Source organism: Oryx dammah, unplaced genomic scaffold (genome assembly GCF_014754425.2).
Source record: "Oryx dammah isolate SB20612 unplaced genomic scaffold, SCBI_Odam_1.1 HiC_scaffold_4, whole genome shotgun sequence".
NCBI classification, from domain to species: Eukaryota; Metazoa; Chordata; class Mammalia; order Artiodactyla; family Bovidae; genus Oryx; species Oryx dammah.
The window spans coordinates 75,307,676-75,319,895 of record NW_024070188.1 but is presented as its reverse complement, the minus strand read 5'-3'; the positions used below and the strand labels follow the sequence as shown (position 1 = coordinate 75,319,895).

The 12,220-nt window shown below is 41.9% G+C and overlaps 1 protein-coding gene across 1 annotated transcript in view; it reads right to left on the bottom strand.

Annotated features, from left to right (window-relative positions):
• CCDC170 (coiled-coil domain containing 170) overlaps window positions 1-12,220 on the bottom strand; it is an 83,755-nt gene that overhangs the window by 22,638 nt on the left and 48,897 nt on the right. Inside the window, exon 7 of the mRNA XM_040238753.1 lies at window positions 2,339-2,539. Coding sequence (XP_040094687.1) covers window positions 2,339-2,539 — 201 coding nt within the window. The remainder of the gene's footprint in view (window positions 1-2,338; window positions 2,540-12,220) is intronic.

The following is a 12,220-nucleotide window of genomic DNA, read 5'->3' as shown; positions in this document are numbered from 1 at the left end:
GGAGGCAGATTGCATCACCACTGAGAAGGAGAGGGGCAAATTTGAGAAGGGAGAATCATTTTTCTTTTGAATATTTAGTGCAAGGTATTGGTGGAACCCATGGGTGTAGATGTCCAGCAATCAGATTTCTTCCAATTTAACACATTAGGCTCAGGTGCAGGATTTCCTATCAAACCCAAAATGTCAACCAACACACCTTTTTGAGACATCTGTTTGAGAAATTCCTTTCACTGCTTGATCCCAACCTTTATTATCTTCTCATCAAAACTATTCTAAGAATAGTTTTATTCCAGAACCCAAAGGGCTCCTCGTTTTAGCCTCTAGACTCTCAGAGCCACCCTGCCTTCGGAGAAACCTTTCTTTTAGTCAAAACGCGTCTATGGCTTTCCATCACCCACGGGATAAAGCCTCGCAAGATCAGCCTGCCCTGGCACACTGAGCACCATGGTCCAGTCTCCCTGCCACCCTTCAGTCCTTCATCATTCCTACCATCCCCCAGCCCCAAATTCCTTCCCCACCTCTTCTACCTAACAAGCTCCTACTCATTTTTTCTGGCCGCTCTCCAGTGTTATCTCCCAGGTGCATGTGGCTCATTTCCTCACACAATGAGATAGGAAAGAAGTAATTACTCCTTTATCTGAATTCCTGTTGAACTGTGTACTTTTCTCATAGCACTAACTGGACTGTGTCCTGATTTGCCCATCTCATCTATGACACTGGGATCCCCCAGCATCTCTTAAGCATCTTTACATATCCAACCCTCAGTACAGGCAGGATGCTTCCTCCGTGTTTTGTTTTTAAGTGCAGAGAATGAATTCATGAGTATCTAGAGTACAAATTTTTCAACCGAAGAGTATTCTTCGTGCCAAATTCTACGCCTATGAGTGCATGCTAAGTTGTTTCAGTCGTGTCCGACTCTTTGTGACCCTATGGACTATACCCCACCAGGCTCCTCTGTCCATGTGATGCTCCAGGTAAGAATACTGGAGTGGGTTGCCATGCCCTCCTCCAGGGGATCTTCCTGATGCAGGGATTGAACATGCATCTCTTTCAACTCCCGCATTGCAGGCAGATTCTTTACCACTGAGCCACTGGTGAAGCCCCCTGCGCCTATGCATGAACCCGTTTATCCCTATAGATGCCCGTGATAAGGTACAAACATGTATCTTGCCATTCTGTTCAACAAAACCTTTCTTTGATCCTGCTTTTCATAGCTTCAAGCCTGTTTTCTCTTTGGTCACCAGACGACATTGTCATCCAAGTCTCTAGCTTCTCCCATAGTAGTTTCCCCTCGTCCTAATGCAAACTGACTTCTGTTCTCCACCACTCTGCTGAAATTTTTGCTCAGACATCACCGATGGTCTTCTTAGGGTCAAATCCTAAGCATAGATGCCTTCTCTTTTCACTCTACTTTCCTTATATCCCTCTGGGTTATCACCCCTATCACTTCTGAGTCTCTCCTGAGTCTGCAATCTCAGCTGCCCGGTAACATGATCTTTCTAAAACACTGTGATGTTCAAAAATTGCTTATTGCACTTCAGAGTCTGCAGAAAAAAGAGAGCTCAGTCTTCACAACCCAAGCCATTCCAATCTGCTCTCCCACCACAGCCCCACCAAGAAAGTCAGGTTCCAGCCATATGGGAATAGCCACTCTGTGCCCTGTGAAGATACTTGAAACCTTCCAGACTTTTGTTCACTATTTCCCCTCTTTCTCTTCTTTCTTTCCACTAACATCCAGTTTATCCTTCAAAGATGAACTTGATCGTCTCCTTCCCTGTAAAATCCCCACTTTATCCAGAATGTATCATTCCCTTCACTGGGCTCCTAACGCACTCTATTGGTCAATGTATCTATTATAATACTTACAGCCTTATAGTACAGTACAGCACATTATTTGAACATCCGTCTCCTCTATTGAATTATGAGCTTTTACAATCAAGAACTGTGCGTTAGGACTTTCCTGGCAATCCAGTGGTTAAGACTGTGCTCCCAATGCAAGAGGCACAGGTTCGATCCCTGGTTGGGGAAGATCTCACATGCCCCACAGAAAAGTCAAGAAAAAAAGAACTGTGTGTTATTCATACCTCACCCCCAAACCATCAGTTTCATATATAATAGATATTCCATAAATACCTGTTGAATTTAAGTGAATTAATTTGGATCAAGGAAGCTCCAAAAATAGGAAGAAACCCCAAAACAATATCCATTGTTCCCTGAAATTTACTCATGACTCAGAAGTTCACCAAGATACCAAAGTACTGTAAAATTCAAAATATTTACATAAAATCTTATATTGCAACAGATGTTTCCACCCATGAGCCGGCCCTCATGTTATTACTTTTTGCTTCTCGAAATTCAAATCATCTCGCAGAACACCTCCAGAGACCAGCTCTTCCTCCAGGTGTGTCAGCTGGCCCTGAAGAGTCTCCAACTTGTTTTCTGCTTTCTGGGCTCTCTGCAGGGCTTCCTGGTGAAACTGGGACTCATTTCCCAACTGTTCAACAAGCTTAGATATTTGGGCTTCAAGCTGGGAGACCATCTGGAAACAAAGACACAGAACAAGGATAAGCCTTGTTTCAGATGCAACAAAGTGTTAAAATCTAGTGCTCAACCCCAAAGATACAACTATTTATAACTCCAACGTTCAGATTCTTTGTAACAGTTAAATTTAAAAAATAGGTAACTGATAGCTGTATTTGCCTCTGCTTGAAATAAATCTAGGTTCATTATCTAGCAAAACATTTTTGATTGGTATTTTTAATTTTTACATCATTCCTTAAGCAAGTTCTTTGGGAAGTCTTGAGGAAAAACCTTTACTTACCCCTAAAGCTACCTTGGCCACACAGCATATAGGATCTTAGTTCCCTGACCAGGGAGCAAATCCACACCCTTTGCATTGGAAGATTGAAATCTTAACCACTGGACTGCCATGGAAGTCCCATTATTAAATTAGGAGTTTCAAAGTTCAGTTGGAAAGAGAGAAAAGCAAATATCATATATTAACACATATATGTGGAATCTAGAAAAACGGTACAGGTGAACCAATTTGCAGGGCAGGAATAGAGCCGGAAAGGTATAGAATGGACTTGTGGTCACATCAGGGGAAGGAGAGGGTGGGACAAATTGGGAGATTAGGATTGACATACATTACCACGTCTAAAATAGATAGCAGCTAGTGGGAAGCTGCTGTCCAGCACAGGGAGCTCAACTCTGTGCTTTTTGATGACCTATTAACAAATGGGTGGGATGAGAGTGGTTCAAGAGAAAGGGGATATATGTATACATATAGCTGCTTCACTTTACTGCACAGCAAAACTAACACAACAATGCAATGCAATTATACTCCAAGAAAAAAGAAAAAAGCTTAACCGGAAAAAAGAATTCAGACATAAAGTACTTTGAAAAACTATAACCATTTTCTAGAGAAACTCTTCTGCCACATATAGCACATTCAGATTACACAGGAAGTTAACCTTGATAGATAACCTTGGGCTGTAATTGGGAATTTAAGTGCAGAAACATACTTTTCCAAGCTTTATTTAGAACTTTGTATTGAGTATTGGTTACTCATGCACTAAACTGCAGTGGTACTGTGTCTGTGATGCACAGTTAAGGAGCAATGTCATTGTGTTAGCATTCGAAAGATCAAAATTCCTTTAATACAGTGAGTCAGAATAGGGTCAACAGCAGAGCAGAAGGCAGGGGAATTTAACTACCACCTCCTCTTTTAGAGCATAAAGTCACTGTTTCTCCATTAAAGGACCCCAAACTCCCCTCAACCCCTACCTTACCCAATGCTTCCATCCTTTCCAGGAGTTTCTCTTCTTTTCCTGACCTTCCCTTAAACCAAGAATTTAAATTTACCAAACACCTCAGGTACACTTAGAGAATACTCAAACCGATTCCACCAAACTCCATTTTCAGAAAATGTTGAATTCAATTTAAAAAAATAAGTTTAAGGTCATAAGTTTATGATGGTTTCTTTTTTTTTTTAATTCCCATCCACCTATCTGCAAACAATCAAACCTAAAGACAAGAAGATATTCAAGCTGTGTTCAAATATTTTAAATTATTTATTTTAATTGGAGGCTAATTACTTTACAATATTGTGTTCAAATATTTTAGAAGGCTATTATACAGAAGAACAATGGGATTTGTTCTGAGTTGCTTTCAGAATTCAAGTTGAGGACAAACAGGTATATATCAAAGACTTCTATTTCTATGTAAAGAATTTTCCTGTCACCATAATTTCAAAGTAATACATACTCGTTATAAAAGATGCATTACAGACAAAAACAAATATGTAAATAAGCAAAAACCTAATTCCTATGATCTCACCACCCAGAGGAAACAACTGTTACTCTTTTAAAATAATGTATTTGTATGTATTGCTAAAATATAGTTGAGACATCATATAGCAGTTTGGAGGTTTTGTTTTTACCTCATACTTTAAGCATCTTCTCATGTCAGGTAGTGAAGTGCCAGTCCCTGGAGATGGCTAGGATTTGGCCAACCTTTTGTTAAGAATATTATGGGGTGGACTGAAGTGCTACAGTCAGGAAGGTTAAATTACTTGAGCTCTAATTTTGTGCTTCTAAGACTTTCAAGTTCCCATGTCTATAATTCAATTAATGCTATACTCCTGAAGGTGCTTGAAATCAGATATTTGATGGCAAGCTGCTTAGTACCATATCCAAAGAATTACATTTCTGAAGGAAATTTCTACTTTCATTATACACTATAAGGCTCTCAGAACCCCCCTTTCATATTTTCTACCCTTTGTTGTTGTTGTTCAGGCACTAAGTCATGTCTGACTCTTTGAGACACCATGGGCTACAGTATACCAGTCTCCTCTGTCCTCTGCTATCTCCCAGAGTTTGCTCAAACTCATGACCATTGAGTTGGTGATGCCATATAATCATCTCATTCTCTGCTGCCCACTTCACCTTTCACCTTCAATCTTTCCCAGCATCAGGATCTTTTCCAATGAGTTGGCTCTTCATATCAGGTGGCCAAAATATTGGAGCTTCAGCATCAGTCCTTCCAATGAATATGCCCTTAGTACTTACTAATAGCAGATCTGATCTTAACAGAAAAAAAATGCATCAAGTACAATACACAAAGTAACCTCCAAAACTCTAATGATAGTATGTTGAACAAGAGATGACACATGTTTCTGTGCCACTGAAAATGTGGTTTCATATTGGACTCTAAGTCGAAAGTAAGTCTTTCTACCTGAAGATTCTTTGACACTTCCATCCCATAGTTGACCTGGCAAAGAGAAGGAAGCCAAAGGGAAAACAAATGCAGAATATCTCAGTTGGAAAGATGGGAAACTGTGATCGCTTAGCCACATTCAGCACGCTGCACACCTTACCAGAGGAGTGCCAAGTCTTCCATAGACATCAGTCAAGTGAGTGCAGTAACTGGCTCAGGGAGCAATAATGACCCTGAAGGAAGAGGCAGACACCTGATGTAGACCAGACTGTGGGACAGGAACTTGGGAGTCAGACAGTCCTGATTTCAAGTCCTCACTCTTCCCCTGACCAGTGTGTTAACTGAAGCAAGAAATGAATCTCACTGAAACTCAGACTTTGTTCTTATGAGTAAATGAGCTAAATTAATGACCGTTTGATTAGCACAGTATCTCATTCCCAGTTGAAGTTGCACCCACTTTTATCATCAGCATTACTCCTCCAGGATGTGGGTTCATCCAATCCTGTTCTTGTGTCATAAGGAGTTTGAGAAGTTTTTCAGGAATTGTCCTCTATCATGTTTCTCAAGGACTTCCCAGGTGGTTCAGTGGCTAAAGAATCCACCTGCAGTACAGGAGACACAGGTTCAATCCCTAAGTTGGGAAGATTCCCTGAAGAAGAGCATGGCAACCCACTCCAGTATTCTTGCCTGGAAAATCCCACAGAGGAGCCTGGTGGGCTACAGTCCATAGGGTCGCAAAGTGTCAGACACGACTGAGGCAACTGAGCATGCATGCACATATTTCCCAAACTGTTTTCAGATCATAGAAGCTGTTTTTCAACTAGAAATCTTTCTGGGAAAGACAAATAAGGAAGAAATGTGTTGAATCGGAGGTGAGAGGGTCCCTCTTACATCTTTATCCTGTGTGGACCTGACAGTGATCCATGGAAATTATAGATTCAGCGGAGCATGACTTTTACAAACACCAGTATGGCTGACCTGGGCAGAATCTCCCCAGCTGTCCTGCCAAGATTCTGGTGTCCAGAAAGGAGCAAACAGCTGTGAACTTCCCAATATTCTACGCACCCTAGAACTTAGCTTCGTATGCTTATCTAGATCTCCATGCATATGACATCACCAGGTCTTTTTAAAGTTAAATTTACATATTTTAATTCAAATAAATTAATATTCCAATCTGACTCAGTTCTTGGAAATATCAAATGCCAGTGACCAGGTGAATGTTTCCCATCAAAACTGCAAAATTGTGTTGTGCTTTTCACACCGGCAAATCTAAAGAATCAGTAAGACTTTTTTCCTTTTTTTTCCCCTCTCCTTTTTCTTAGTATAATCTGTTAACATATCCCTGATACTCTGTGGCACAAAGCGTGCTAGAAATTTCAACACTAGAGATGTGGGACTTCCCTGGTTGTCCAGAAGCTAAGTCTCCGAGCTCCCAATGCAGGGGACCCAGGTTTAATCCCTGATCAGGGAACTAGATCCCACATGCTGCAACTAAAGATGCCTCGTGCACAGCATATAAATGTTTTAAAAAGTGTTGCCGACTGATGTTGTTCTGATTAAACTCTTAATTTTTATTTCTGTAAAAAACAAACCACTAGAGATGCCTGGAATGGGCAGGGAAGGAGGGTAGCTTGTACTAAAGAATACATATCAGTGGACATGAGTTTGAGCAAGCTCTGGGAGACGATGAAGGACAGGGAAGCCTGGCGTGCTGCAGTCCATGGGGTTGCAAAGAGTCGGATGCGACTGAGCGACTGAACAACATCGCAATTTTTAAAAACAAAAAAAGGCACTGAAATAAACTATAATACTCCAAAACCAAGCAGCCTGGATTTTGGAAGTGAAATCATAATGCCCTAAGAGAACTAATTTACTTTCCAAGGACAAGGAGTTGTTGATTTCACCTGAGAGGCACTTCTGCCCTAAGATTAAATCCAATGGAAGCACAAGAGCTCTAAGCTGAAGAAAAAGCCACTTGGGTCACTTAAGGGCCAGTGCCTTCTGGACAGAAACAACTCTTCTCTGATTATTCAAGCTAGATTTTCACTTAAGAAATATATAAAATAAGCTACCAGGAACCAATCAAATTATCCTTCCTTCTTGTCATATGTATGGCCAACACTATTGACTGGGCTGACCCTACACCACCACCAATGTGTATGTCAAATTCTGTTATGGTTTGAATTGGGTCCCCCCAAAAGAGTTGTGTTGAAGTCCCCTGGTGCTTCAGAATGTGACCTTATTAGAATCTTTACAGAGATAAGTTAAAATGAGGTCATGAGGGTGGGTCCTAATCCAATATGACTGGTGTCCTTATTAAAAGGGGAATTTTGGACAAAGAGACACACACAAGTGAAGGGAAAATTATATGAAGACACAGAATGTGATCCATAAACCAAAGAGTGTCTGAGGCTATCAGAAGCTAGGTGATAGGTTTGAAACAGATTTTCCCTCTAGGCACTCAGAAGACACTGATCCTACCAACACTTTGACTTTGGACTTCAAGCCTCCAGAGTTTCGAGACAACAAATTTCTGTTGTCTAAGCCACTTAGGTTGTGGTACTTTGTCATGGCCATTCTAGGAAATTAACACACTTTGGAGCCTGGGACAGCTGAAACCTCTATCCTTGGACTTGCCCAGATGCCCTTGGAGCCAGGAGTGACTATGTAACATAATACTGGATGATGAAATGTCAGTGCAAGCGTACCTGAAGCTTCTGGGTAAATGTTTGGTTTAGAATATTGGAGGATTAAGAACAAAGCAGAGTTAAGAGATCAGAAAGGGGGAGTAGGGGAGTTGTAAAAATATCTCAGGTTGTTTATGGTATCACACTGAGTCCCCAGGGCTCTCACACTGGACTAAAAAAACTCCACTGGAGGAAATATAGCCTTGTGTGTGCTCTAAAGTGGAACAGAAGAGCTGTCTAGAAAAATGTTTGTGAGTCTGTACTAATTTGTTTGCAATTAAAGAGGCAACATGGGAATCACTCATGGTCAATTCTCAGCCAGATAATTAGCCAGCTAGGAAATATCTAAAAGTTCAAAACAAACAAACAAATGCTCACCTCAATACTTTGAAATCTGAAAATATCATAGTTTCCTGTCATTGTGCAAGAAATCATTATTTCAAAAACACTTGTTACAAGTGTGCTAAAATTTCAAGGCTACATAAACTGAAATACTCATTTAGAATTCCTGGGAACTCCACATTAGAACATTCCTCTAAGAGAGAGGTTTTCAACTAGGGGCAGCTTCATTTCCCAGGGTCATTTGGCAATATCTAGAGACACCACGGGGCTTCCCTGGTGGCTCAGATGATAAAGAATTTGCCTGCAAAGCAGGAGATCTAGGTTTGGTCCCTGGGTCGGGAAGACCCCCTGGAGAAGGGAATGGCAACCCACTCCAGTATTCTTGCCTGGAGAATCCCATGGACAGATGAGCCTAGTGGTCTACAGTCCATGGGGTTGGAAAGAGTCGGCCACAATTGAGTCACTAACACTAGAGAAATCACTGGGTCTTCCCAGGTGGCGTTAGTGGTAAAGAAAGTGAAAGTGAAGTCGCTCAGTTGTGTCCGACTCTTTGCGACCCCATGGACTGTAACCTATCAGGCTCCAGGCAAGAGTCCTGGAGTGGATTGCCATTTCCTTCGCCAGCGGATCTTCCTGATCCATGGATCGAACCCAGGTCTCCCACATTGTAGACAGACGCTTTACCGTCTGAACTATCAGGGAGGCCACCTGCTAATAAGAGACTCGGGTTTGACCCCTGAGCTGGGAAGATCCCCTGGAGGAGGGCATGGCAACCCACTCCAATATTCTCATCAGGAGAATCCCATGGACAGAGGAACCTGGTGAGCTACAGTGCATAGGATTGCAGAGTTGGATACAACTGAAGGGACAGCACACACGCACAGAGACACCACTGGTTGTCACCAATTGGGGAGTATCTAGTGAGTAGAAGCTGGAGATGTTGCTAAACATCCTGCAATGCACAGAACCACTTTTACAACAAAGGATATTCCAGCCCCAAATGTCAACGGCTGAGAAATCCTGCTTTAAAGTATAGTAAAGTACTTACAAAGAAAATTAGGTTTTGCTATAATCAGAAGAGCATGGAACAAGGAGAAACCACTTATTGGAAAACACTTGGGTGGTGTCCTGAGTTCTACCCAGAATTGCAAATCCAGGAGAGTGAAAATGAATAGCAAAGAGGTAAACAAGAAAAGCAATGTTCAGTGAGTCCGAGTCACGGTGAAGGGGAGGATTTGCCAGGCCCAGGGCACATGGGTGTTACTTAGCTGGGGACTGTGTGTTTACCCCCGACAGCTGGCAGGGGATGCACCCTCCGCAGCAGATTCATCAATCTGTAAAGCTCCCATTCTTCAGAAACAGTTCTAAGACAATATATGAAATTCGTTTTCTCCTGATTTTACTTGAAGATGAGTCACACAAGACGCCAGCTACAGGCTTGATTTCAGGCTTTTAAAGAGTGAGGGCAGCTATTGAAAAAAAATTTACAGGCTAGGAATGGCAGACAAAGGCACTAAAAAGGCTCTGACTCATTCTCATTTTTATGAGGAGAGGGGGAGGGCATAGCCAGCTTAATCAATTTACGTCATTTTGTTTTAGAAAATAAACATATACATCATGCTGACAACTTTATGCCATGTTTCACATGCTGGAATTAAAATAGTTTTAGGAAAACATTTGGAAAAATAGAAGAGGGAAGCAATAAAATGTAATGGCAAAGATCCATTGGCTATTGAAGTACGTCTATTACTATTCAAGGTAACTCACTTAATGAAGCTTTTCTCAGTCCTGTAAATAATTTTCTCCTCCAACCCAGGACCTGTATGTGTACTGAATCCCAAGACAGACTGAGTGACCCTCAGAGACCCGCACATGTTACCTGCGAATTAGCTGCTCAGTCGTGACCAACTCTCTGTGACCCCATGGGCTCTAGCCCCCCAGGCTCCTCTGTCCATGGGATTCTCCAGGCAAGAATACTGGAGTGGGTTGCCACTTTCTTCTCAAGGGGATCTTCCTGACCCAGGGACTGCGCCCGGGTCTCCTGCATTGCAGGAGGATTCTTTACTGTCTGAGTTACCAGGGAAGCCCTACACATGTTATGGGATGAACATTTTCTATCCACAAAGAGAATCCTACACTTGGACAAAGGAGTCACTGGGGCTGCTGCCGGAGCACGAGTGAATTTTGCAGTTTTCAGAGGGAATTTAAAATGTCTTAGCGTTAAAGGAAATTTACAAAGGTAACCTTGAGCTGTGTGTTAGTGTTCAGTCTGAGTTTTTGAGGAAGTGAAAAGATAAAAAAGTTCATTTTCACCTTTTGATCAAAGAATGAACTCAAGAGAAGAAATAGTTCCTAATGGAATTAAAGGATTATATTCATGAATATCATAGAATTTGGATGTTATTTAGTTAAAAACCTCATTAATTAGGACTTTAAAATCTGCATTTAATGATGACTTAAATAGAGTCTGGGCTGAACTTGACATGGCTAAGCAAAGCTTTATGGGAAAGAAGAACTGTTAATAATAGAAATAAGATAGCAAAATTAAGCAAGCTTCAGTCATATGTGTGATGTAAACCATTTTTAAATCCACTTGTTAAACAGGTCCTCTAAAAGACTGTTTCAGGTACATTAGGAAAAGAAGAGGAGAGAGGAGGCGGGACCAGTGCAGCAATAGTTAATATTTATCATTACTATTGTCCAGACAGTGTGTTAAAGACTTCATAATAATTTTTTTTTTAATTTAAGGTTTACAACAAACAATAACCTTAAGGGCCAGATCCGGTTGCAGGCCTAGCAACTCTTATCAAAATCCCAAAGGATCTGAAAGCTGACGGGTTTTTTTTCCAAAACTCACTGGCTGGCAAAGCTTGACCTGACGGGATCTGGCAACAAACCCTGACCTGAAGTGACTGCGGCTCTTCGCAGTCCTGGTGGATCCCATGAAGCCGAGCTGTTCATAGCTTTCGCTGCAGAAGATGAACGTGGTTGATTATGGAATGCTAACCGGAACCCACTGAGGAGCAGCGTGTCAAGGTCCTTTCTCCTCTACCTTCCTGGGGACTATACGACCTTTCTAAATGCTGAAAAATTCTGAATTTGAAAACCGCAGCAGAAAAATGGTACAGATGAACCTGTCTGCAGCACAGGAATAGTGACACAAGTGTAGAAAATGGACAGATGGGCACAGGGTGAGAAGGGGAGGGTGGGATGAACTAAGAGAGTACACTGACATGTATACGCTTTGTGGTTGTTCAGTCACTAAGTCGTGTCTGACTCTGTGACCCCATGGACTGCAGCACGCCTGTCCTTCACTATCTCCCAGAGTTTGCTCAAACTCATACCCACTGAGTTGGTAATGCCATCCAGCCATCTCATCCTCTGATGTCCCCTTCTCCTACCCTCAATCTTTCCCAGTATACACACTATCATGTGTAAAATAGATAGCTAGCAGAAAGCTGCTGTATAGCACAGGGAGCTCAGCTCAGTGTTCACTGACGACATAGAGGGGTGGGATGGAGGTGAGGTAGGAAGGAGGTCCAAGAGGGAGGGGATGTATCTATACATATGGCTGATGCATGTAGTAATATAGCAGAAATGAACTCAACACTGTAAAGCAATTACACTCCAATTTAAAAAAGAAAAGAAAAGAAAAAACCCCACAGCAGGCCTCAGGGGTTTCAGATAGGGGTGTGGACCCTGGACTGTCCCTCTACAGTAGGCCAGGGGACAAAAAGAATCTCAGAGGCTGTCCTCTCAGGAACCTCACATCTGGAGCAAGTGAGCGTGCAGTAGAGACAAGATTCAGCATGGGTAGCTCTGCGTCCAGAACCCACATTATTCACAGCTAGATGTGACTTCAAAAATATAATATATAATTGAAAGTAGGATTCTTTACCACTGAGCCACCTGGGAATCCCTGAAAGTAGTACAACCACATTTAAATGCTGCTTTTAACTAACTTGGGCTTCCCT